General features: G+C 50.4%; 1 protein-coding gene across 3 annotated transcripts; it reads right to left on the bottom strand.

Moving 5' to 3' along the window:
- Positions 1-1,014: 1,014 nt before the first annotated feature.
- On the bottom strand, positions 1,015-18,219 carry LOC105733036 (macrophage-capping protein). 3 transcript variants are annotated; one of them, XM_021675378.2, is made up of 10 exons: positions 18,171-18,219; positions 8,365-8,400; positions 8,031-8,203; positions 7,775-7,929; positions 7,411-7,575; positions 5,691-5,840; positions 5,247-5,339; positions 4,575-4,707; positions 1,783-1,871; positions 1,015-1,205 (listed from the first exon to the last, which is right to left on the bottom strand). In XM_021675378.2, the coding sequence occupies exons 2-10, from the start codon at positions 8,385-8,387 to the stop codon at positions 1,140-1,142; spliced, it is 1,047 nt and encodes a 348-aa protein (XP_021531053.2). In that variant the 5' UTR covers positions 8,388-8,400; positions 18,171-18,219; the 3' UTR covers positions 1,015-1,139. The 3 variants fall into 3 exon arrangements, with proteins under 3 accessions (XP_021531053.2, XP_064233974.1, XP_064233975.1); XM_064377904.1 differs by lacking the exon at positions 18,171-18,219 and adding an exon at positions 14,987-15,074; XM_064377905.1 differs by lacking the exon at positions 18,171-18,219 and adding an exon at positions 15,007-15,064.
- Between the last annotated feature and the right edge of the window lie 5,313 nt (positions 18,220-23,532).

Here is a 23,532-nt window from a genome sequence, read left to right on the forward strand (position 1 = left end):
CAAGTTCAACTTGCTGATTGATCAGAATTTTTGTTTTGGGATGGAAGAATCTAATTTCTAGAGCTCAGAAGCAACATAGCCCAGAGAAGCCAGGGGTGAGGGGGAGTCAGGGTGGCTACAGCCCTGCCAGGCCTCACGGCCTCTGCTCCAGGCTGACACAGGCTCACTCATACCCTGCTCTTGGCCCCTGGGCATGCCTTCTCGGATGGAACCTCTTTTTGGCTACTGCATTCTCCCTGCTATTTAGCCCTCTAGCTTCTGACATCCCACCACCATTTCATTACACAAGAGAGAAAGAACCAGGTCACGCGTGGTGGCTCATGGCTGTAATCCCAGCACTTTGGGAGGTCAAAAGTTCAAGATCAACCTGCCCAACATGGTGAAACCACATCTCTACTAAAATTACAAAAATCAGCCGGGCATGGTGGCAGGCACCTGTAATCCCAGCTACTCAGGAGGCTGAGGCAGGAGAATTGCTTGAACCCAGGAGGCGGATAAGAACCAGAACGAAGACTGTCCATGCTAGCCTGGTGCTTTTTGCACAGCCCTACAGTGTCCCTGGGCTCACCAGCCAAACACACAGTGCAATGTGCCTATGAAGTCACAAGCAGGCTCGGTACAGTTGTGAAAAGCTGTCCTCTCTTGCTGAGTGAGCATGTGTCACTTGAAGCTGCCTGGCAGTGCTTTATTAGGGCTTCTGAGGAAATACTGGTTTAAATGGAGCTGCATCCCAAGCCCATTACCACAACCTTCTCCCCGTTGGGAATGTGAGACTGAACTGAACCCCCAGCTGAAAGTGATCCTGAGGCTTGGTGCTGTGCCACCTCCCTATTGGGTTCACAGAAGTTCCTGCAAGCCTGGCTGGGACTCCTCAGTCATGCAAAGCAGCTCTGGCCTCCAAGGCTGTGCAACTGTCATCTGTGTGCTACTCCACCCCCAGCATGGGGATGAACCCAGATGAATAGGTGGGTGACAGTGAGAATCAGCCCAGGGCAGATGGTGCAGAAAAAGAGCTGGGAAAGCACTCGTCTCCTTTATTGAATATCTACAGGAGGCACCTCTGCACTGACCAGGCAACCAGAGAAAAAAGCAGGCAGGCGGTGGGGGGCAGGGGCGTGTGGGACAGGAGACACCCACCCTCATTTCCAGTCCTTGAAAAATTGCTTGAAGATGGGGGTCTCACGGCCCTGGGGCAGAATCTCCACCTACAGGGACAGTGGGGGAGAAGTCTGGTTCACAAAGTTGCCACCTCTGCCTCTGCCAAGGAGGACAGGAAGGGGCAAGAGCCAGGGAGGAGAGTGTGGGTGCCTGGCCTGAGTCCATGTGCAGTCCAGGCCAGGAAAGCTCCCCTGGATAAGCCACCAGATGAGAACCAGGATTTCAGGGATACAGACTGAGGCAACAGACTGCTTCAAGGATGTGGGTGCACAGTTCGATAAACGGCACCAACTGTAACTGAGCCCTGTCAGCTCCCTGTGGGATGACTTGTGGACACTGCTGTGGCTGCAGGAGTGGCACCAGCCAGGGACAATGGCCCAGAGGAGGAGCATCCAGTTCTCTGGGCGCCCAGGGGAGTGCTGCCCAACATCCTCTTTGAAAAGGACAAGTATTTTGACATTTTGAAGGATTGAGATGGGATTTCCCACTGGATGGGTCTGAGAGGGAGGGCTGGTTGTTCCTGACAGTGCCTGAGTCTCTCCTACCCTTCCTGGCCAATCTGAGGGCTCAGAGGCCACAGGAGGAGCCCTAGGAGGAGGGCTGGGGGCATGGGCATCTCCTCACCTGAGTGTTCGGGGCGTATCGCATGCGCGAGATGAAGCCCTCGGCCACTTGCAGGGCTGCCTGCCGCTCCTTCTCATTCGCTTTTCGTCCTAGATCATAGGAAGGATATTTTTTTAAAACAGCAGGGACTCTCCGTAGCATCCATCCCATTTTTCTCGAGGAAATTTAAGGGAATCCACAGAAGAGCCAGCAATTTTTACAATAAATGGACCGGGGTCCCAAGAATGCTGAGGAGCTCTTTGGAGATGTGGAGTCAGTCCTTTAAGAATTTTCCCAAACTGGCAGCACCAAGGTAGATGAAAACCCCTCAGGCCGGGCGCGGTGGCTCACGCCTGTAATCCCAGCACTTTGGGAGGCCGAGGCAGGTGGATCATGAGGTCAAGAGATCGAGACCATCCTGGTCAACATGGTGAAACCCCGTCTCTACTAAAAATACAAAACTTAGCTGGGCATGGTGGCGCACACCTGTAGTCCCAGCTACTCGGGAGGCTGAGGCAGGAGAATTGCTTGAATCCAGAAAGCGGAGGTTGCAGTGAGCCGAGATCGCGCCATTGCACTCCAGCCTGGGTAACAAGAGCAAAACTCTGTCTCAAAAAAAAAAAAAAGAAAAGAAAACCCCTCTTCTGTCAGGGTCTGATCATGCAAACAAACCTCTGCTCTGACCTGGGCCCCAGGAATATTTCAGGGAGGGAAAAGGTGTTCCCCCAGCATCAGACTGTGAGGCCACAGGTCTCCTTTTACCCCAGGACCCCTCACCTCTTGAGTTCATCAAGCCTCTTCTGAAAAACTAAATAAGACAAAGGGTGCAATTTATTATAGATATGAACTTAATCCCATAGTGCCCGCAGGGCTACACTGGCCTAACAGTTATGCTAATTTAGAGCTTATAAAAATGAAGACCCTACATAACCCAGTCATTCCTGCAGGCAGTCCTGAGAACTCAAAACTGTGCTCCATTCCAGGCTTTTTTTTTTTTTTTTTTCCTGAGACATAGTCTCCTTCTGTCACCCAGGCTGGAGTGCAGCGGCACCATCACGGCTCACTACAGCCTCAACCTCCCAGGCTCAAGCAATCCGCCCACCTCAGCCTTCTGTGTAGCTAGGACCATAGGTGCATGCCACCACACTCAGCTAATTTTCTTTTTTTGTAGAGGGGGGATTTTGCCATGTTGCCCAGGCTGCCAGGCATTTTTCCGATGCCAAAATGATGCCGTGATGTGGTTGGCCCTCTATACAGCTGTAAAACACCATGAACTACAGTGCACCTGAAATTAATATGCTGAATTCCTTCCTCTGTCAACTGACCAGCTGCCCCCCTACCCATGAGAGCCTTCTCTTCCTGGCCTCCCAAGTTTCCTGTTTCTCCTCTGGGTTCTCTTTCCATAGTGGTTGGGTTCTTTGCTCCGGTTTATACACACTTCTGTGGGCCTCTGGGAACCCCTCTCTGCTTGGCATTGGTTCCATGGGATATGCCCTCTGGCAGGAGAGAAAAGGCAGCCTGCAGTGCACACCTCTCTCTTCTCACTCTTTTGCTGCTCCCAGCTCCTCCCTTTCACCTCTATCTCTGCTGAGTTTCAGAAGCAATATTATGAAATGCCTGGTGGCGGCTATCTGTAGATACCCACCTACTTATCTACCTACCTGACCAGGCTAGGGGCTGGCATTTTTCCCTGCCTTGGTTGACCCGGTAACTGGGTGTTGAACAAATACTATTGGTGAAAATTCTCAGACCCTAGACAGAGACTCAGAACAAGTTTGTTTCATTTTTAGTCAAACCAAGCAGAACAGGCTCTGCACAACAGTGTTTCTATTTCCAGAAGACAGAATCTCTTGGAAAAACAAGTTCTACAGGTTCACCACTCACTGCATAAAATGTTTCATGTGTTTAAAATTCATTCCTGTCAAACCTTGAGGCAGAATCCCAGGATCAGGGGTCCCAGCAGCCCCGAAGGTCTAGGGCGAGGCTAGGGCAGTGGTTCTCAAAGTGTGGTCCCTGGAGCCAGCAGCACAGACATCACTCAGAAACTTGTTAGAGATGTACGTTCTACCCTACCCCAGACCTAGTAAATCAGAATCTCTGGGGGTGGGGCCCAGCCATCCAAACAGGTCCTGGAGTGATTCTGAGGCTTGCTGCAGTTTCAGAGCCATTGTCTAGAATTTAGGAAGCGGGAACAGCAGAGAGAAAATGGTGAGGCCTGGCCAGGTGCAGTAGCTCACTCACACCTATAATCCTAGCACTTTGGGAGGCTGAGGCAGGTGGATCACCTGAGGTCAGAAGTTCAAGACCAGCCTGGTGGCAAAACCCCGTCTCTACTAAAAATACAAAAATTAGCCAGGCGTGGTGGCACACGCCTGTAGTCCCAGCTACTCGGAAGGCTGAGGCAGGAGGATTGCTTGAACCCAGAAGGCGGAGGTTGCAGTGAGCCGAGATCATGCCACTGCACTCCAGACTGGGGGATAGAGCAAGACTCTGTCTCAAAAAAATAAAAAATAGAAAAATAAAATGGCGAGGCCTGTGCCATGGCCCACTCCTGTAATCTCAGCACTTTAGGAGGCCAAGGTGAAGATTACCGGAGGCCAAGAGTTTGATACCATCTTGGGCAACATAGAGAGACCCCATCTCCATCTTTTAAACAAAATTTTTAAAGAGAGAGAAGATGGCTACCAGAAGCATGCAGACTCCCTGAGAAGCTGTCTTTTACAAGCAGCTGGGCAGGCTGAGCCCTGCAAAGGGAAGCCTGCCCGGTCAGAACAGCTCCAGGCATCTCAGGCTGGTATAGAGGAGCCACGTACCCTTCCAGATATAGATCTTGCCACAGAGCCCATTGTCCAGCACGAAGCAGTCATCAGATATCAGCAGTTCGAGGGCAAAGGGGCTGGAGTCAGCCACCTTGGTCAGGTTCATCTGTCCAGTGGCATCAGAGACCTGGGGAGGAAGGGTAGTGCCTGATCTCATTCCCCACACACACCAGCCCTCACCTCAGCCTGAGGAGGGGGAGGCTGGCCCTCCCTAGCTCCCTCCCACTCTGCCCCCCTGCCCATCACCCAGGCCCCAGGAGCAGACAGGAGAGTGAAGACCTGAAAAGCAAATCCCAGGCAGCCCCACTCCCTCCCATCACCCCAATCCCTGCAGCACAGGGGCCCCGAACCCATTTGGAAGTTAGGTGGATTCCACATTACAAAGAAATGCACAGAATTCAAGAAAGAAAAGCTCAGCATTGGTTTCAAGCCTTCACCAAGCATGGGCTGGAAGTGAGGGGCACTCATATTCTCAGGAGGGTCTGCCATCCGCCCACTCCCCATCCTCCTCTCCCTCTAAGCCCTGTATAACTCCCCACCTCCTGCCTGGGTTCCAGCCCCACCTTCCCCCTGCCTTCCTCCCTCCACCCTACTTGCACAGAGCTGTGCTGTGCAGGCTCCCACCCTCCCTGCTGCCAGGTCCCAGGGTAGGCTTGGGGGGCCCACCTTATACAGAGCCGCGGCTTGGGAATTTGTCTGGTCAGCTGTGAGGTCTTCCTCGGGGTTGCCCTCCTTCAGAGCAGGCTTGGGGCCCAGGACCTGCAGGGGCCGGGGCAGGCCAGGTTTATAGGAACCCTTGCCCTGGAACTTCCCAGCCCATCATGCCCAGGGCCACCGCTTCTGGTGGGGCAAACCACACCCTGCACTAGAGTACCCAGCAGAGAAGAGGTGAGTGAGGGCTGGGTCCAGTTCACCCACCAGCCAGGCTGCTCAGCCTCAAGGATGAGCATCTACCCAAACGGGCACCCTGTGAGCTGGCCACAGCCCTGGCTAGTACCCAGATGCCCCCTGCCACCCTCCACTGGCCACCCTCAGCCCTCAGCTCGTCACCACCTCTTTTGGCCACTTCCAAGCAGAGGCTCCCAGCCACTCACTCCAGTGTCCCCCAACCTGGATCATCTCAGCAGGCTCCTCCCCATCAGTGACAATCTCCACCTGGGCCTTGCCCTGTCGCTCACTGTCCCGGATGGCCAGGACCAGGTCTCTCGCTTTGTTGCGTTCCAGGATGTTGGACTTGCCACCACACCAGGCGAAGATGTTCTGCAAGGAAGCAGGGAAGCCCAGGTCAGAGCCAGCTGCCTGTGTCCTGCCCCCTGGCTCAGAGGAAGGGCCCCTAGCTCTCCCTCTCTCCTCTCTCAACTGTCCCTGAGGCAGGACAATCAGAAAGGCAGAGCACGGCACAGAGGTCTCTCTGAGAATGGCTACGACCATCTTCTGCAAGTGTTTCTCTGCCCACCTGCCATCTGTCTTCCTTCCTTTTTTTTCAAGACAGGGTCTCACTCTGTCACCCTGGCAGGAGTGCAAGGACGCGATCATGGCTCACTACAGCCTTGACATCATGGGCTCAAGCAATTCTCCCACCTTAGCTTCCTAAGCAGCTGGGGCTACTGGCACGTGCCACCACGCCTGGCTAATTTCTTAACATTTTGTAGAGATGGTGTCCCACTATGTTGCCCAGGCTGGTCACAAACTGCTGGGCTCAAGCCTCTTTACTTCTCTTCCCAGCACATATTTCCTGTTTAAACGTCTCTTACCACCAATCTCTGCCTACTAGGAAGTGAGCTTCATTAGGGCGTGAAGGTTTGTTTGGCTCTGCTCCCCACTGTGGGTCCACTGCTAAAACAGAGCCCGGCACGGATTTAGGCACAGAATAAACACTGACTGACTGAGTGAAGGACTGGATGGGTGAATGGCTGAATGGCGTCCTTGAGCACAGCTTCTCACACTCCTACCTGCAGCCCTGCCGGGCAGAGGCCCTGCCGCCTCTCCTCTTCTGGTAATGGCGAGGTCTGTTCACCCATGCCCTTCCTTGTCTCACCGCGTGTAGTCCTCCTCACCAAGAGCTCCTGGATTGATCTCTCTGCCCTAAATCTTCAGCACCATGAGACACAGCCCATACTCCTCAGCCAGCCAATCTCCTCAGGACCTGGGCTCACCTTCCACCTTCCTTAGCAATTTCCCTCCCCCTGCTCCTGTCCCCCAGCCCCCGCCAGGTCCCAGTCTCACTAGACCCCTAATGTCTGCATGTCTGCACCCTTCCCCCGCTTGGTGGCTCGGCTCACCTCCTCCCTTTGCCTAGAGTGGCATCTCCCCTCCTGTAGGTCTAGTCCAATGTCACCTTCCTGGGACAACTGGCTTCAGCTCAGGCTAAAGGGCTCCTCCCTGCCCTGAGCACCCCCAGGACATGGCAGCTGTCCCCCTTAAACCGCTCATCACATCCTGCTTTAGGTTATGGCAAGTGATCGGCCCATCTTGGCTGCCTCCCCAGAGTGAGCTTTTATGGTCCCTGTGCTGGCTCAGAGAGGGCATCATAGTTTCACTGAATGAAGAGATAAACGACTGAATTAATGAATAGTTTGGCAGGTAGCGAACACAGAGTCTTCCAAGAGGAGGAAGAAAGCTCCAGAGCATCAGAGGCAATGTCTAGATGGTAGAAGGAGGCTGGCATCAGTCCTTACAAATATAGGGACATTCTCCAGTGGTCAGAGGGGTCTGACTTGGAATAGGCTACGGCTTCTTAGCTTCTTTCCCTCTTTCCTGGCTTCCTACCCCTCTGTCCTTGTAAAGGATGGTGCCAATATGGAGTGCTCAGTCTGGCCAGCCTACCCACCTGGCCCAGGTCCAGGATGAAGCAGTCCCCCGTGTTGAAGCTGTCCCAGCTCAGTGCCCGCTCGGTGGCACGAATGTTCTTCTTCCCCTTCACCTGGTAGAGTTTCTTGATGGCAGCTGGGGCTCCTGAGGAGGTCTTATGAAATGCTGACTCCACACCACCTTCCTGCAGCCCAGATGGCCCATGTGAGTGGACTGACAGGAGACCTGGAGCCCTCTGCACCCAATCCCACCAGGAGACGGGCAGAAAAGTGGGGACCCAGCCCCAAGGGCACCCGGGTCTTCTGCAGGGTAAGAACCATCTGGCAGTGGGGCTGGCTCTGAGAGAGGCTGCAGGGTAGGGATGCCTGGAGGTGGGCTCTGACCTGGTACTTGAGGCCCCGTGGGAAGTAGCTCATGAAGAGATCAGACTCATTGCCCTGCACCTCACGGTGCTGCACAGGCCGCTCTCCCAGCAGCGTGTTGAGGTGCACAGCCAGCACGGCGCAGGCCCCCTGCTCATCCCGGGATGACTGCTGGCCTGGGACAAGTGGGAGAGGGCAGGGCAAGGCCCTTGAGACCCATGCCAGCCCCCTCCCTCCCCTGCCTGGGCCCGACCTTCCCCCATCTCGACCTCCTTACCTATCCACAGGTGCAGATGGGAAACCTCTTCTGGGCCATTGTGCAGCACTAGGTAGGAGTCCCCGGAGAAGAAGACGCCCTGGTTCTCCCGTGCCACGGGCACGGGCTTCAGCTTCTCCACCCGCCACACATGCAGGCCTGGATCCTGCACTGAGGCTGAAAATGGAGAGCCACTGCGGAAAGAGAGGGTTGATAGCAGCCAGCCCACTCGCCCAAGCACAGCCCTGGGCAGGCCTCGCGACTGCAGACTGGGGATGAAGAGAGCGGTGGGGAGGGGCAGCCCTTGGAGGTGGAAAAGGGGAAGTTGTGAAAGGAGATGGGGCATGCAGCTTACCTCTGGGGAATGGCTGTATACATGCTGTTTTCAGATCTGGAAAGAAAGAAGCCATTATTATTACAAATGCCGTAAGAAGCACCTCTCACATGGGGCTGGAGAGGCCCTTCCCAGTAGCCAAGTACTTTCATATTCATCAACTACTTCATCTCTAGGAGCCCTAGTTCCATTATGCAGACAAAGAAAATGAGGCTCAGAAATTCTAAGTCCAAGGCCACACAGCTAGTGAGTGGCTCATGGAAACCAGGTCTCTGACCCCTGGGCCAGGGTCTCCCCTCTGCTGAGATCTCACAGAAATTAAAGTAAGAGCAGAAAGTCAAGCACAGTGGCTCAGGCCTGTAATCCCAGCACTTTGGGAGGCCGAGGCAGGAGAATCACGAGGTCAAGAGATTGAGACCATCCTGACCAACATGGTGAAACCCTGTCTCTACTCAAAAAATACAAAAATTAGCTGGGCATGGTGGTGCACACCTGTAGTCCCAGCTATGTGGGAGGCTGAGGCAGGAGAATCACTTAAACCCGGGAGGCAGAGGATGCAGTAGGCTGAGATCCTGCCACTGCACTCCAACCTGGCAACAGAGCGAGACTCTGTCTCAAAATAAATAAATAAATAAAATTTAAAAAAAAAAGAGCAGAAATTAACAGAAAACAGAAACAAGGAAGTCTCACTCTGTCTCCCAGGCTGGAGTGCAGTGGCATGACCTTGGCTCACTTCAACCTCTGCCTCCCAAGTTCAAGTAATCCTCCAGTCTCAGCCTCCCAAGTAGCTGGGATTGCAGGCATCCACCACCAAACCTGGCTAATTTTTGCATTTTTAGTAGAGATGGCGTTTTGGCATGTTGCCCAGGCTGGTGTTGAACTACTCCTGACCTCAAGTAATTTGCCCACCTTAGCCTCCCAAAGTACTGAGATTACAGGCAGGAGCCACCGCACCTGGCCTCAAGATGGTTGTTTCCTTTTTTTTTTTTTTTGAGACAGAGTCTTACTCTGTCACCCAGGCTGGACTGCAGTGGCGTGATCTTGGCTCACTGCAACCTCCGCCTCCTGAGTTCAAGTGATTCTCCAGCCTCAGCCTCCCAAGTAGCTGGGATTACAGGTGCATACCACCACGCCTGGCTAATTTTTGTATTTTTAGTAGAGACGGGGTTTCATCATATTGGCCAGGCTGGTCTCAAACTCCTGATCTCAAGTGATTCACCCGCCTCGGCCTCCCAAAGTACTGAGATTACTGGCATCAGCCACCACCCCAAACAAGTTGTTTTTTTAAACCAATACCATTGATAAATCTTTAGACAAACTGATTAGCAGAAAGAGAAAACACAAATATCAATATGAAATGAGAGATGTGAGATCACCACAGATTTTACAGATATTAAAAAAATAAAGGAAATATTATAAAAAGTTTATGTCAATATATTCAACCACTTATATAACATGGGCAAATTCCTTGAAAGATACAAATTGTGAAAGCTCACTCAAGAAGGCAGATTATCTGAATAGTGGCCATATCTATCAAAGAAAATAAATTTGTAGCAAAAAACTCATTCTCCCACCCAGAAAAAATATCCAAGTCCAGATGGTTTCATTGGCAATTTCTACCAAAAATTTTAAAAGGACATAATACCAATTGCACACAAACTCTTCCAAAAAAGAGATGACAGAACACTTCTCAATTCATCCTATGCTGCCACCATTCTCCTGATAACAAAACTAGATAAATATATTATACAAAAAGAAAATTAAAGATCAATATCTCTCATAAACATACACATAAAAAAAATAACAAAATTTTGCCAGGTGTGATGGCTCATGCCTATAATCCCAGCACTTTGGGAGACTGAGATGGGAAGATCATGAGGTCAGGAGTTCGAGACCAGCCTGGCCAACATAGTGAAACCCCGCCTCTACTAAAAAATACAAGAATTAGCAGGGTGTGGTGACATGCGCCTGTAGTCCCAGCTACTCGGGAGGCTGAGGCGGGAGAACCCCTTGAACCTGGGAGGCAGAGGTTGCAGTGAGCTGAGACCACACCACTGCACTCCAGCCTGGGTGACAGAGTGACACTCCATCTCAAATAAATAAATATATATATATATATATAAATAAATAAAAATAACAAAATTTTAGCAAATGAAATCAAATAATATATAAAAAACAAACCATGATGACCAAATGAGGTTTAGTCTGGGAATGCAAAATTGGTTTAATATCTGAAAATCAGGGTGACAATAGCTAATAACAATGCAGTGTATATTTCAAGATAGCCAGAAGAGAGGATTTGAATGTTATCATGACAAAGAAATGATAAATGTTTAAAGTAATGGATATGCTAATTACCATGATTTGATCATTACACTATGTATACATATACATTGTACATGTACAATAAAACATCACACTGCACCTCCTAAGTATGTACAGTTATTACCTGTCAATTACGAATTTAAAATAAATTAAGTAAAGCAGTTCACAATGCCAAAAAAAAAAAAACAAAAAATTTGAAAATAAATCACGTTCGTATCCAAGTCACAGCACCAAAAAAAAAAAAAAAAGAAAGAAAGTAAATTAATGCTATCCACCCGATTAAAAAACATGTATGTGTAATCACCTCAATAGATGCAAAAAAAGCATTTAGCAAAATTCTACATTCATTCCTAGTTTAAAATTTTTTTCAAGCCTGGGCAATATAGGGAGATCCCAAACCTACAAAAAATGTACAAATCAGCCAAATGTGGTAGTTCAAGCCTGTAGTCCCAGCTACTCAGGAGGCTGAGAAGGGAGGATCAGTTGAGCCCAGGAGGTAGAGGCTGCACTGAGGCAAGACCATGCTGCTGAATTGCAACCTGGATGACAGAGTGAGACCCTCTCTCTCAAAAAAAAAAAAAAAAAAAAAATTTCTCCCCACAAACTAGGAATAGAAGGAAACTTCCTTAACCTGATAAAAAGCATCTATTAAAATAAAACAAGCAAACAAACAAAAAAACCCTTTACTTAACATTATACTTAATGGCTGCTCTAATTCTAAACTCCTTCCCTGGGAAATTTCACCCACTCCCAGGCATCAGCTATCACTTCTGTACGCCCAGCTTCCCTCAAATGCCAGAATGATGAACACCATCTTTATTCTGTGGGCCAATGGGAGCAACTTTTTCTGGACGAAAGTCATTAAAAAAAAAATGCTGAAGGCAAGCATTTTTAAAGAATATATTATCTTTTTTAAAAATTCAGAAAATACAGTAACTACAGCTCCACTTACTGTCACTTTCATAGGTTCCCATCACTAGAGGATTTCTTTTTTTGGCTCAAAATGCAGAGACCACAGAGCCAGCATGCACATTGTACATAATACAATTCATGCTGTCATCCATCCAGACAGAGTTTGTGTAAGGTGAGCCCCAGTGGCACAGGGTAAGGGCTTGGGGAAGTGGAGAGTAAAAATCCAAGTTGGCATCATTAGGAGATTCTTGGGGGTTAGGGCAGCAGGATCAGGAAGTGAAATCTGTGGCAGGGCCCGGGAAGTCAGGGTTCGAGGGAAGGTAGATGGCAGAGCAGAGGGTATTGAGTCTGAGTAGGAAACACAGAGGGACGGGTCAAGAGCAATGATAATAGATGTGAAATGCTGTGTGAATTATGATTTTCTTTTTCCTTTCCCAACCTACAAAACAGTGGAAGGCATTTTTTGGCACCATGATTCCGGAAGAGGAGAAGCAGAGAACAGAGGTTTGCAGAGGAAAACGTTAACGTTTCTCCATCCCACAGAGGATCACATGCCCTGCCCACATCCCCTGCAACAGGCAGCCCAGCCTGTGACTCAGGCCTGAGATGGTGAAGTGGCTGCCCCAAGCTCAGGCCATCAAGGAGAGCTCAGGAATGAGACACAGAGTGCACCAATTGTCAGCTTTACTGTTTTCCATTCTGTGTTTAACTCAAAATCAGACAGCCCAAATGCCAGAGAGCCACATCACAGTTTTGATAAAACAGGTTTGGCAGGCAGGGTGCAGTGACTCACACCTGCAATCCCAGCACTTTGGGAGGCCGAGGTGGGTGGATTGTTTGAGCTCAAGAGTTCAAGACCAGCCCTGGCAACATGGTGAAACCCTGTCTCTAGAAAATATAGAAAAATTAACTGGGCATGGTGGTGCATGCCGGTAATCCCAGTTACTTGGGAGGCTGTGGCACAAAAATTGCTTGAACCTAGGAGGCAGAGGTTGCAGTGAGCAGAGATCGCACCACTGCACTCCAGACTGGGTGACAGAGCGAGACTTCATCTCAAAAAAAAAAAAAAAGTAATTTTCACAAAAATAAGAAAGAAAATTCCCAGTGCCTAGCTTCCATACTAGACCCGTTAAAACCAGTCTCTCTGGGTGGAGCCTGGATGTCAGTGTTTGAGAAGCTCCAGATGACTCTAATGCTTGGTCAGGGCTGACACTCTTGCTGCCTCATCAGATCTCTGTCCCGAGACCTTTTGTTTCAGTCTCTCCTGGGGGAGGGTCCACCCTGACCTCTGGCCTTTCATTATTTCCTCTATCCCAGCCCTCTGCCCAGGCCCACAGCTCCTCAAGCTTCCTTAGTGCCCACGTTCACCCTTAGATCCATTAAAGTCCCTTCATTCTTCCAGGCACATATCAAGCCCCAGCTGTCCAAGGAAACTTCCAGGACTTTCAGTGGCCTCCGCCTTCTCTGGGAGTTCTCCCAGCCCTCTGCCCTGGGAGCACACACTTCAGCCTGTTTTATAGCAGGACCTGACTGCTTTGTGTCTCGACTGAATCAAAGACACACGTGATGCCTCTGCTCCTCAAGCAGCCCAGGAAAGAGTCTATTCAATTCCACTCAAGGTCTGTGCTGAGGGCTTGGCAGTGGGGGCGAGGTGCACAGAGACAACGAATAGCCCATGTCTCATGGTTTAGCTGCAGGGTGCAGTGAACAGGGAGCCATCATACCCAGTGAAACCGCAGACAAACTTCCTCTAGGCGGGGAATGCCACGGAATCACAGATGTCAGCATTAGAAAGTGCTAAAGTTCTTATCTAGTCCTGCTCTGCCTGCAGTGCCCTACACATACCCATACACACATAGTGCAGAAATCTCTTCTATAGCATCCCTTATCATCCTCTTCTTGAAGGCTTCCAGTGATGGGGAACTTACCACCTTACCAAACAGCCTCTTCTACACCTCTTAAAGCCTTTACTTTTCCCCACTCTGTTATAGTGTGGTGAGTTACGGAGCTGCCCATCTCCACTACTACACAGTAGGGTCCTGTAGGACAGAAGTGTATTTTGCCTCTGGATCTAGCCGGAACCTCATGCAGGTGCTCGAATAATGCATTTGATTAACTGGACCTGCTGGGCTCCGATTATTAGATCGAGGTGGCCCCTGAGGGATAGCCCAGGATTTCAAAAGGCTGGGACAGGCTGGAGCAGCACCGGGAAGCAGAGAGCAGGGGCTAGGGGTCTCATAAGACTGCTGCGGGGCTGGAGGTGGGGAGGAAGCAAGCCCTGTTGGCTGTCCCATGGTCCTGACTTAGGCTGTCTTTGAGGACACACTGGGGGACCTGGGAGAGGGGGTCACCGTTATATACACCTTTTTTTTTTTTTTTTTTTTTTTTTGAGACGGAGTTTCGCTCGTTACTCAGGCTGGAGTGCAATGGCGCGATCTCGGCTCACCGCAACCTCCGCCTCCTGGGTTCAGGCAATTCTCCTGCCTCAGCCTCCTGTTATACACCTTTAAGGAAAGGCTTGACAGCCGTCAGAGGGACAAAAATCCTGCCGGGGTCCAGTAGTGCCTTTGCCTTCCTCAGACCCTGATTCCACTAACCCCCAAAAGGTCTTTTCCCTTCACAGTCCCTGCTTGCCCCTAGGTGTGAAATGAAACGGCACCTCCCCTTCTCTTGGAGAAGAGGTGGAGAGGTAGCTGTCCACACTAGAAACCACTCCGAATCTCCCAGCCTGGGACATGGCATTCTCAGGATCTGAATCCAGAGGCTTCATTTGGGGATTCCGAATGGTCTTTCCCCTGATACCAAATAGGTCTCCTACCCTGCCCCAGGCTCCACCACCTCCTCCCTCCCCACACCCTACTTCAGACAGTCCACCTAGACAGTTCCCCCTCCCCCCACCGCCAAGATCTTCCAGAGTTTGCAAAATAATCGAATGTGCCACTTGGATTTGAATTCAAATGGCTAGGACTGCCCTGCCCCCTCCCCAAACCACTCCCACTCAAATAGCCAGTCACACCACAGTCCTGTCTCTGAGACATGCAGCTTCTAATCTGATTTCACCCCCAGTCTGGCTCAGGGGCTTCAGGAGCAGTGTGGGGGCCTCTGTAAGGAGGTCTGGCACAGCCAGGATAAGCCCTGACCCAAGAGTTCCTCCATCGGCAGGGTGGCACAGCGTACAATCCTCCTGGGCAGCTTCAAGGCTGCCATCAGATCATGTGCCTGGAGCCTGGCATAAGGCTGGCAGGACAGCAGGCTGGGGGAACACCACCCTGGCACAAAGTGGCATCTAGAAATGTGGGTCTCTGTTCCCAGACCACAACAGCCAGCCCTCGCCTGCCCACCCAGGAGGGTCTGGGCCACCCTCCCTGGCAGCCACCCTCCCTGGCAGCCACCCTCCCACCTTCACCTTTCAACACTCCTACTTTCCTTTCTTCCTCCTACTTCTGCTTCGTAGGTTCGTCTTCTTCCCGGACTGCCCCACCCAGCTTCTCACTTCCCTATTACTTCTCTGGCTGCCCCACCCACCAGTCCCACCCCTGGGCTCCTTCCCCAGCCGGTGTGGAGGCAACGTCCCCTGAAAGGGAGGGGCAGCAGGCCTGAAGCAGAAGAGCAGGCACTGCGGTGGGCAGTGGGTATGCCAGGCCATCTCCACAGAGGGGCACGTAGGGAGGCTGGAGGTCCACCCAGCCCCACCACAGTGGCCTCAGCTGGCTGCAGGTCACAGCCAAGGCAGATCAGGGAGGGCATCTCTGAGTCTGAGACCAGCAAGGAAAGCCATGCTTTCCACTCAGGGCCTGCGGCAGGCGCTGCACAGCCCCCACCACTGCTGGGTTAGTCACATTTCCTGGGCAGGGTCAGTGGCTCCGAATCACTTTTTCCTCCTCCCTCAACTTGTCTTCCTCCTTGCCCTGAATGCAAGTATTTGATTTTGTTTTAAGATCAGTTTTTGGGGTTTTTTTTTGTTTTGTTTTTGAGACTGGGCTCACTCTGTCACCCAAGCTGGAGTGCAGTGGTATGATCACGGCTAACTGCAGCCTTGAACTCCTGGGCTCAAGCGATCCTCCTGCTTCAGCCTCCTGAGCAGCTGAGACCACAGCCCTGCACCAAAACGCCCCACTAATTTTTTTATTTTTTTATTTTTTCTAGAGACAGGGTCTTGCTATGTTGCCCAGGCTGGTCTAAAACTCCTGAGCTGAAGCAACCCACCCACTTTGGCCTCCCAAAGTGCTGGGATAACAGGTGTGCACTACTGCGCCTGGCTAAACTCAGTTCTCAGGGAGTGGCTGAGGCCATAAAACACTCTTTGCCATCTTCCACATGCCATGGTGATGCCTCTTGGGTCTCTCTCTCTCTTTTTTTTTTTAAAAAGAGATAGGGTTTCTTCAGGTTGGTCAGGCTGGTCTCAAACTCCCAACCCCAGGCGATCCGCCAACCTCGGCCTCCCAGAGTTTTGGGATTACAGGCATGAGCCACTGCCCAGCTTTTTTTTTTTTCTTTGTTTTCTTTTTTTTAAAAATTTTTTGCCTCTCCGGTCTCTACTCTTTTGTCTGCTTCTCATTCACCAGATGCTTATCATCACACCTTCTGGGCCCTGGGCCCTCTGAGAGACAGTCATCCTGGGTTGACTCATGGCAACTATCCTTCCTACATCACAGTCACAGGACCCTAGAGCATGTCTCCTCCCACTTGCTGGCTTTCAGGAGGACACCGAGGTCCTGAGAGCACAAAAGAGACTGCCCCCCACACACACACGGAGCGGAAGTCACCATGCCCAGCTAAACAATAACTTTTTAAAAAATTGAGACAGAGCTGGGCGAAATGGCTCACACCTGTCATCCCAGCACTTTGGGAGGCCGAGGGAGGTGGATTACCTGAGGTCAGGAGTTCGAGACCAGTCTGACCAACATGGTGAAAACCCATCTCTACTAAAAATACAAAACTTAGCAGGGCATGGTGGCAAGAACCTGTAATCCCAGCTACTTGGGAGGCTGAGAAAGGAGAATTGCTTAAACCTGGGAGGCAGAGGTTGCAGTGAGCCAAGATCATGCCATTGCACTACTGCCTGGACGACAGAGCAAGACTCCATCTTAAAAAAAAAAAAGGGTAGATTGGTAGATTGGTGGAGGGTAGGAGGAGGAGGAGGGAGAGAATCAGGAAAAATAACTAATGGGTACCAGGCTTAATATCAGGGAAACAAAATAATCTGTACAACAAAGCCCCATGACACAAGTTTACTTATATAACAAACTTGCACAGGTACCCCCGAACTTAATAGTTTAAAAAAAAAAAAAAGGATAGTCTGGGTTGGAAACCCAGCAGGGCCTTGTCCCCACAAAACCAGAAGCTGGGTGGTTAACCTGGTCATGTGATAAGAGCTAGACAATTTGGCTCCTTACTAGCTGTGCAAGTGGCTTAACCTCCTGGAGCCTTCCTGTGCCCAACACATAACATGGGCATACAGTTAAATGTGGGGATGAAATGAGATTCTATGATTAATGAGCAAATAATAGATGCTCAGTAAATCCAGACTTCTTTCCTCTTCCCTTTAGTTTGCAATCCATCTCAACAACGGGAATGTACTAAAGGACCCCAGTAAATGTGCCAGCAGCACCAGAGGCATCAGTGCCCCTGGCCCCTCCCCTAGTTCTGGATTTATTCACAGGAGGAAAGAAAGTTAAACCACACAGCACTCTCCTCTTCCCATCCCCAGCCCCAGCGCTGGAAAGGTTCTCTAATTTTGGTTGCACCAGCACATACCTTGGGTGGCTCTTAAGTTCTGGATTCTGTGACCCACGGAGGGGACAAGGATGAATGGGAATCACTTCCTCACACTCAAGCCTCTCTAGGCTAAAGGTGGTCCCATCACCACACACAAAAAAAGGGGAGAGGTTTACACATTAACAGAGAAACACTAGGCTGGGCACGGTGGCTCACGCCCCTAATCCCAACACTTTGGGAGGCCGAGGTGGTCGGATCACCTGAGGTCAGGAGTTCGAGACCAGCCTTACCAACGTGGCGAAACCCAGTCTCTACTAATAATACAAAAATCAGCTGGTCGTGGTGGCGGGCGCCTGTGGTCCCAGCTACTCGGGAGGCTGAGGCAGGAGAATCGCTTGAACCCGGGAAGCGGAGGTTGCAGCGAGCCGAGATCTACCACTGCACTCTAGCCTGGGCAACAAGAGCAAAAGTCCTTCTGAAAAAACAACAACAGCAAAACAAAAGGGCCGGTCACTCAGCCCAAGACTCTGGGGAGCCGCTAGGAACTCAATGCACATGCTAATAAGTTATCTGGTAACTAGACTCTAGAACTAGTTTTTTACCAGACGCACAGTGTTCAACCCTTGTGGTCTCCCCTGAGCACTACTGCTTAGTTTGTCCCAAATGAAGTAAAATAAAGCATTTCTTTAGCACGGACCCACCCTCTCCCGCCTCTTCTTACAGGAAGCCAGGAGACGGCGTGCCCCTGAGAGCGGCCCCCGGCTGTGGGAGAAGAGGAGGGAGCGGGGCGCCCCCGAACGGGTTAAGCCCGTTCGACCCCTACAGGGGGAGCCCGGGTCCCCGGCGACCGGACCCCGAAGCGCGCTACTTGCCTGCCAACGCCTGGATCCGAGGCTCTGGGCGCTGTCTCAGCCGCCCCCCGCCCCCTGGAGGTGCGTGGCCGGGAGCCGCCCCCAGTGAGTCAGAGGGAGGGGCCCGCCGGTCTGAGCTGGCGGGGTCGCCCCGACCGGAGACTGGGGCGCCCGAAAGGCTCCTGTGCTGTAAACTTTGTGAGAAGATTGCAGTGTTCACTTCCATTCCATCGTTAGGCCCCTGGCGCCAATCACCCGGTGAGTAGCTACTGTACTGTGAGCGCCTATTATGTGCTTGGTGCGTCTCACATCTACCATCATTATTCCTGCTGGAAACGAAGTCGTGGGGAGGCTCAGAGAAGGTAAGTAATTTGTCCAAAGTCACACTGCTAGTTCGGTAGCAGAACTAGGATTCTGGGTTTTTTTGTTTTTGTTTTTTTAACAGGGTCTCATTCTGTCGCCGGACCTGGAGTGCAGTGGTGCGATCACGGCTTACTACTGCCTCAGCCTCTCAGGCTCAAGTGATCCTCCCACCTCAGTCTCCTGAGTAGCTGACACTACAGGCATGCACCACCACACCCAGCTAACTTTTTTCTTTGTAGAGACAGGGTCTCACTCTGTTGCGCAGACTAGTCTCAAACTCCTGGGCTCCACTGATCCTCCTGCTTTGGCCTCCCAAAGTGCTGGCATTACAGATGTGAACCACCATACCTGACTGCTGAACCAGGATTCTAACCCAGGCTGATCTGACCTGCGACACCTGACCTGCGACACCTGACCCTTCTCTTCTTCATTCAGAAGAAAACAGGCCAACCAGTGGCTGCACCAGGAAGCCTGGCCCTCTGGAAACATGTTGGACAGCAAAGGGTCCACACTTCTACCTTGGCTCCTGAATGTGGCATGGCCAACCCATGAGAGTCAGTTGACAAAGAGCATGAGGATCAGGCCATGGCCTCGTGACACAGTGGTATGATCCTTTTCTGGGAGGCAGCTTCAAAAATCCCAACAAGAATGAGTTTCTCTGAAGCCAACCACAGGTGGGACCTGGAGTGAGGATACAGTCTTTCGGTGTGGGCGACCTCAGACAAGCACATTCCACCAAGGACTGCTCGGAAACCACCTCCCTTTGCTTACTACCTGCCTGCCTTTGACCAACTGTGCTCACTCTGGAGACTCAGCTTAAATATCCCTCCTCTGAAACTCCCTCCTCAGTGCTTCCCAGGTATTCTGGGCATTAAGCCACTGGGCCACCTGCGTCTACACCCCCATGGGAAAACTTCTCAGCCACATCCGATAGCAAAAGTGGATTTGGATCCATGGGCAACCTGGCCTGCTTCCAGACAACTGGGCTTCTCGAAGGTCACGCTAGGCATAGTCCTCCCAGAGCATTCAGTTTGGTTTGGTTTTGTTTAGGTCAAATTTATAGTGAAATGCACAGATCATGTGTACATTTAAATGAGTTTTGACAGATGCAACACTCATGTAACCCGAATCCTTACCAAGATAGAAAACACTTCTATCACGGCAGAAAGTTCTGTCCCCCTCCGTGTTTTATTGTCTACCACATGTGCCTCCTCCACCACAATGTTGGCACCTCTAGCTCAAGGACCACGTGAAGTCATCCTTGCAACCCCAGCACCCTGCATAGCCCCCAGCAGGTAATAGACACTCAGAAAATTTTTTACTGAATGCATTAACAGATTAGACAGCAAAACCTCCACATTCTAATACTGCCCAGACTCTGTTGCCTTGGAATAATCCCTTAAGCCTTCCTAGCCACAGATTCCTCATCTGTGAAACAAGAACAGAAGCCCCAGCCCTATGACCACTACTTTAAAGTGTTGTGAGGATTCAATGAGAGCTGCTTTTTTTCTTTTCTTTTTTTTCTATTTTTTTTAAGAGACAGGGTCTCGCTCTGTCACCCAGGCTCTGGAGTGCAGTGGCATGATCATAGCTCACCGCAGCCTTGAACTCCTGAGCTCAAGTGATCCTCCTGCCTTGGCCTCCCAAAGTGCTGGGATTATAGGTGTAAGCCACTGTGCCCAGCCGGGAGGGTCTGCCAAAAAGAATGAAGGCCTGGACAATGCAAGTTTCCATTACCATTATTAATAAACTCCTACTTCTACAATGAATGTCTGGCTGAAGAAAACCAGGGAAGAGCCAGGTGCAGTGGCTCACGCCTTTAATCCCAGCACTTTGGGAGACCGAGGTGGACGGATCATGAGGTCAGGAGATTGAGACCATCCTGGCCAACATGGTGAAACCCCGTCTCTACTAAAAATACAAAAATAAGCTGGGTGTGGTGGTGCGGGCCTGTAATCCCACCTATTCGGGAGGCTGAGGCAGGAGAATTGCTTGAACTCGGGAAGCGGAGGTTGCAGTCAGCCAAGATCACGCCACTGCACTCCAGCCTGGCAACAGAGCAAGAATATATCTCAACAAAATAAAAAAAAACAAAAGAAAACTAGGAAAGAGAATCACTGGACACTGGTTTCCGGGCTTGGCTGCTTGGGCTCTGGCCAAGGTGTGGGGATGTCCAGGACAATAAGCTTTCTGCTTTTGTGTCCATAGACTTGGGGTATGAACTCATTTCCACGGCTGAGAAGTTCTGAAATTGCAAAAGATTCTTCCTAGCAAGTTCCTGACTTGTTTTCAAACTGCCCTGCCATGTGGCCCTCTTTGGCCTCAGTTTCCCGTCTGTGAATGAAAGCACTAGACTCAAAGGGTCACTTCTGGCTCCTCTGATTCCAACCCAGAGGCACAGCTCAGGCTGAGCTGTTGCATTTCCTCATCATGGGGACTAACAGGATCTTTTGCAACGCTTAATTCCAACATCAAAATTCCCCCAAATATTTCTTTTTTTCTTTTTTTTTTCCTGAGACGGAGTCTTGCTCTTAATTTGTCCCAAATGAAGTAAAATAAAGCAACGGCACGATCTCGGCTCACTGCAACCTTCCCTTCCCGGGTTGAAGTGATTCTCCTGCCTCAGCCTTCCAAGTAGCTGGGACCAAGAGGCATGCACCACTATGCCAGGCTAATTTTTTGTTTGTTTGCTTTTTGAGATAGAGTCTTACCCTGTTGCCCAGGCTGGAGTGCAGTGGTGCAATCTCGGCTCACTGCAACCTCAGCTTCCCATGTTCAAGCAATTCTTCTGCCTCAACCTCCCAAGTAGCTGAGACTACAGGCACCCATCACCGTATTTGGCTAATTTTTGTATTTTTAGTAGAGATGGTGTTCCACCATGTTAGCCAGGCTGGTCTCGAACTCCTGACCTCAGATGATCCACCTGCCTCGGCCTCCCAAAGTGCTGGGATTATAGGCATGAGCCATTATGCCCGGCCATTTTTTTGTATTTTTAGTAGAGATGGGGTTTCACCATTTTGGCCAGGCTAGTCTCAAACTCCTGACCTCAGATGATCCAACCTCCTCGGCCTCCCAAATTGCTGGGATTACAGGTGTGAGCCACCTCGCTGGCCCCAAAATATTCCTTTGAAGACATTGATTCAGGATGCTTCTAGCTGTTAAACTTGATTTACAAATAAATTGTTCTGGATCATTTCACAGGCCCTGGGGAATGGCCAGGGGTGTGGATCGCCGTATTTTCTGAATAAAGCTCAAAACTCAAAGTTTTGCCTTGTTTTTCTTAAATCACTGCTGGGTGCTCAGGGGCAACCAAAACAGTGACATGCTGGAATTCCTTGTGAGTTCTTGGGAAAATGGGACTGTCCAGTATAGCAAGAGTGGTCTGGGGAGGACACCGGGTGCCTGGGATGGGAGGGCTAGTACCCTAGAAGACAGGTCCCCTGTACAGCCAGTGTCACACTAGGTACTCAGCACCGTAACAGCTAACACTATTGAGTGCTGCCACTGTGTGCCAGGTGCTATCCTTGATATGATTTTCTCATTTAATCCTCGCATTTACTCTCTAACATAGATCCTCTTATTATCCTCCTTTGACAGATGAGGAAACAGAGGTAAAGTAGGCCAAAATCACTTGTTCTAGGTCCCACTTAGTGAGTGGCAGAGGATGGATGGGAAGCCATGTAGTGGAAGCCCATGCCCTCCCCATTATCACCACATGCCAGTGCCAGCTGTGAGTCCTTTCACATACAAAGAGCTATCTCAGCTCTTTTTTTTTTTAAACAGAGTCTGGCTCAGTCACCCAGGCTGGAGTGCAGTGACACGATCTCAACTCACTGCAAACCCTGCCTCCTGAGTTCAAGCAATTCTCCTGTCTCAGCCTCCTGAGTAATTGGGATTACAGGCATGTGACACCATGCCTGGCTAATTTTTTTGTATTTTTAGTAGAGACAGGGTTTCACCATGTTGGCCAGGCTGGTCTCAAACTCCTGACCTCAGGTGATCCACCCACCTCGGCCTCCCAAAGTGCTGGGATTACAGGTGTGAGGCACCTCGCCTGGTCTCAGCTCTTGCTCTAGATACCTTGCTTAAAAAAATGTATTTCGCCGGGTGCAGTGGCTCACGCCTGTAATCCCAGCACTTTGGGAGGCCGAGGCGGGTGGATCACGAGGTCAAGAGATCGAGACCATCCTAGTCAACATGGTGAAATCCCGTCTCTACTAAAAATACAAAAAATTAGCTGGGCACTGTGGCGCGTGCCTGTAATCCCAGCTACTCAGGAGGCTGAGGCAGGAGAATTGCCTGAACCCAGGAGGCGGAGGTTGCGGTGAGCCGAGATCACGCCATTGCACTCCAGCCTGGGTAACAAGAGCGAAACCCCGTCTTAAAAAAATAAAATAAAATGTATTTCAAAATAATTATAGACTCACAAAAAGTTGCAAAAACAGTACTGAGTACTGATACATGCTACAGCCTAGATGAATTTTGAAAACATTGGGCTAAGTGAAAGAAGCCAGTTACAAAAGACCATATATTGTATGGTTCCGTTTATACGAAATGTTCAGAATAGGCAAATCTATAGAAAGTAGATTAGTGGTTGCCTAGGGCTAAAGAGGATGGAGGGGGCTGGGGAAGGACTGCTAATGGGTACATGTTTATTTTGGGGATGATGAAATATTCCAAAATTAGATGGTGATAATGGTTACACAACTCTGAACATACTAAAATGCTGAATCGTACACTTTAAACAGGTGAATTATATGGTACATTATATCTCAATAAAGCAAAAGGGCTCTATAACCTTTGAGTTTCCTGACCCATCTGCATCTCATTTAAAAAAATAAAACAAGGGCCGGGTGCAGTGGCTCATGTCTGTAATCCAGCCCTTTGGGAAGCTGACGCAGGCAGATCAGTTGAGGCTGGGAGTCTGAGACCAGCCTGACCAATATGAAGAAACTCCATCCACTAAAAATACAAAATTAGCCAGGCATGGTGGCACATGCCTGTAATCCCAGCTTCTCGG

This window comes from Aotus nancymaae, unplaced genomic scaffold (genome assembly GCF_030222135.1).
Source record: "Aotus nancymaae isolate 86718 unplaced genomic scaffold, 86718_ANA_hifiasm-v0.15.2.pri h1tg000017l, whole genome shotgun sequence".
Lineage (NCBI taxonomy): Eukaryota > Metazoa > Chordata > Mammalia > Primates > Aotidae > Aotus > Aotus nancymaae.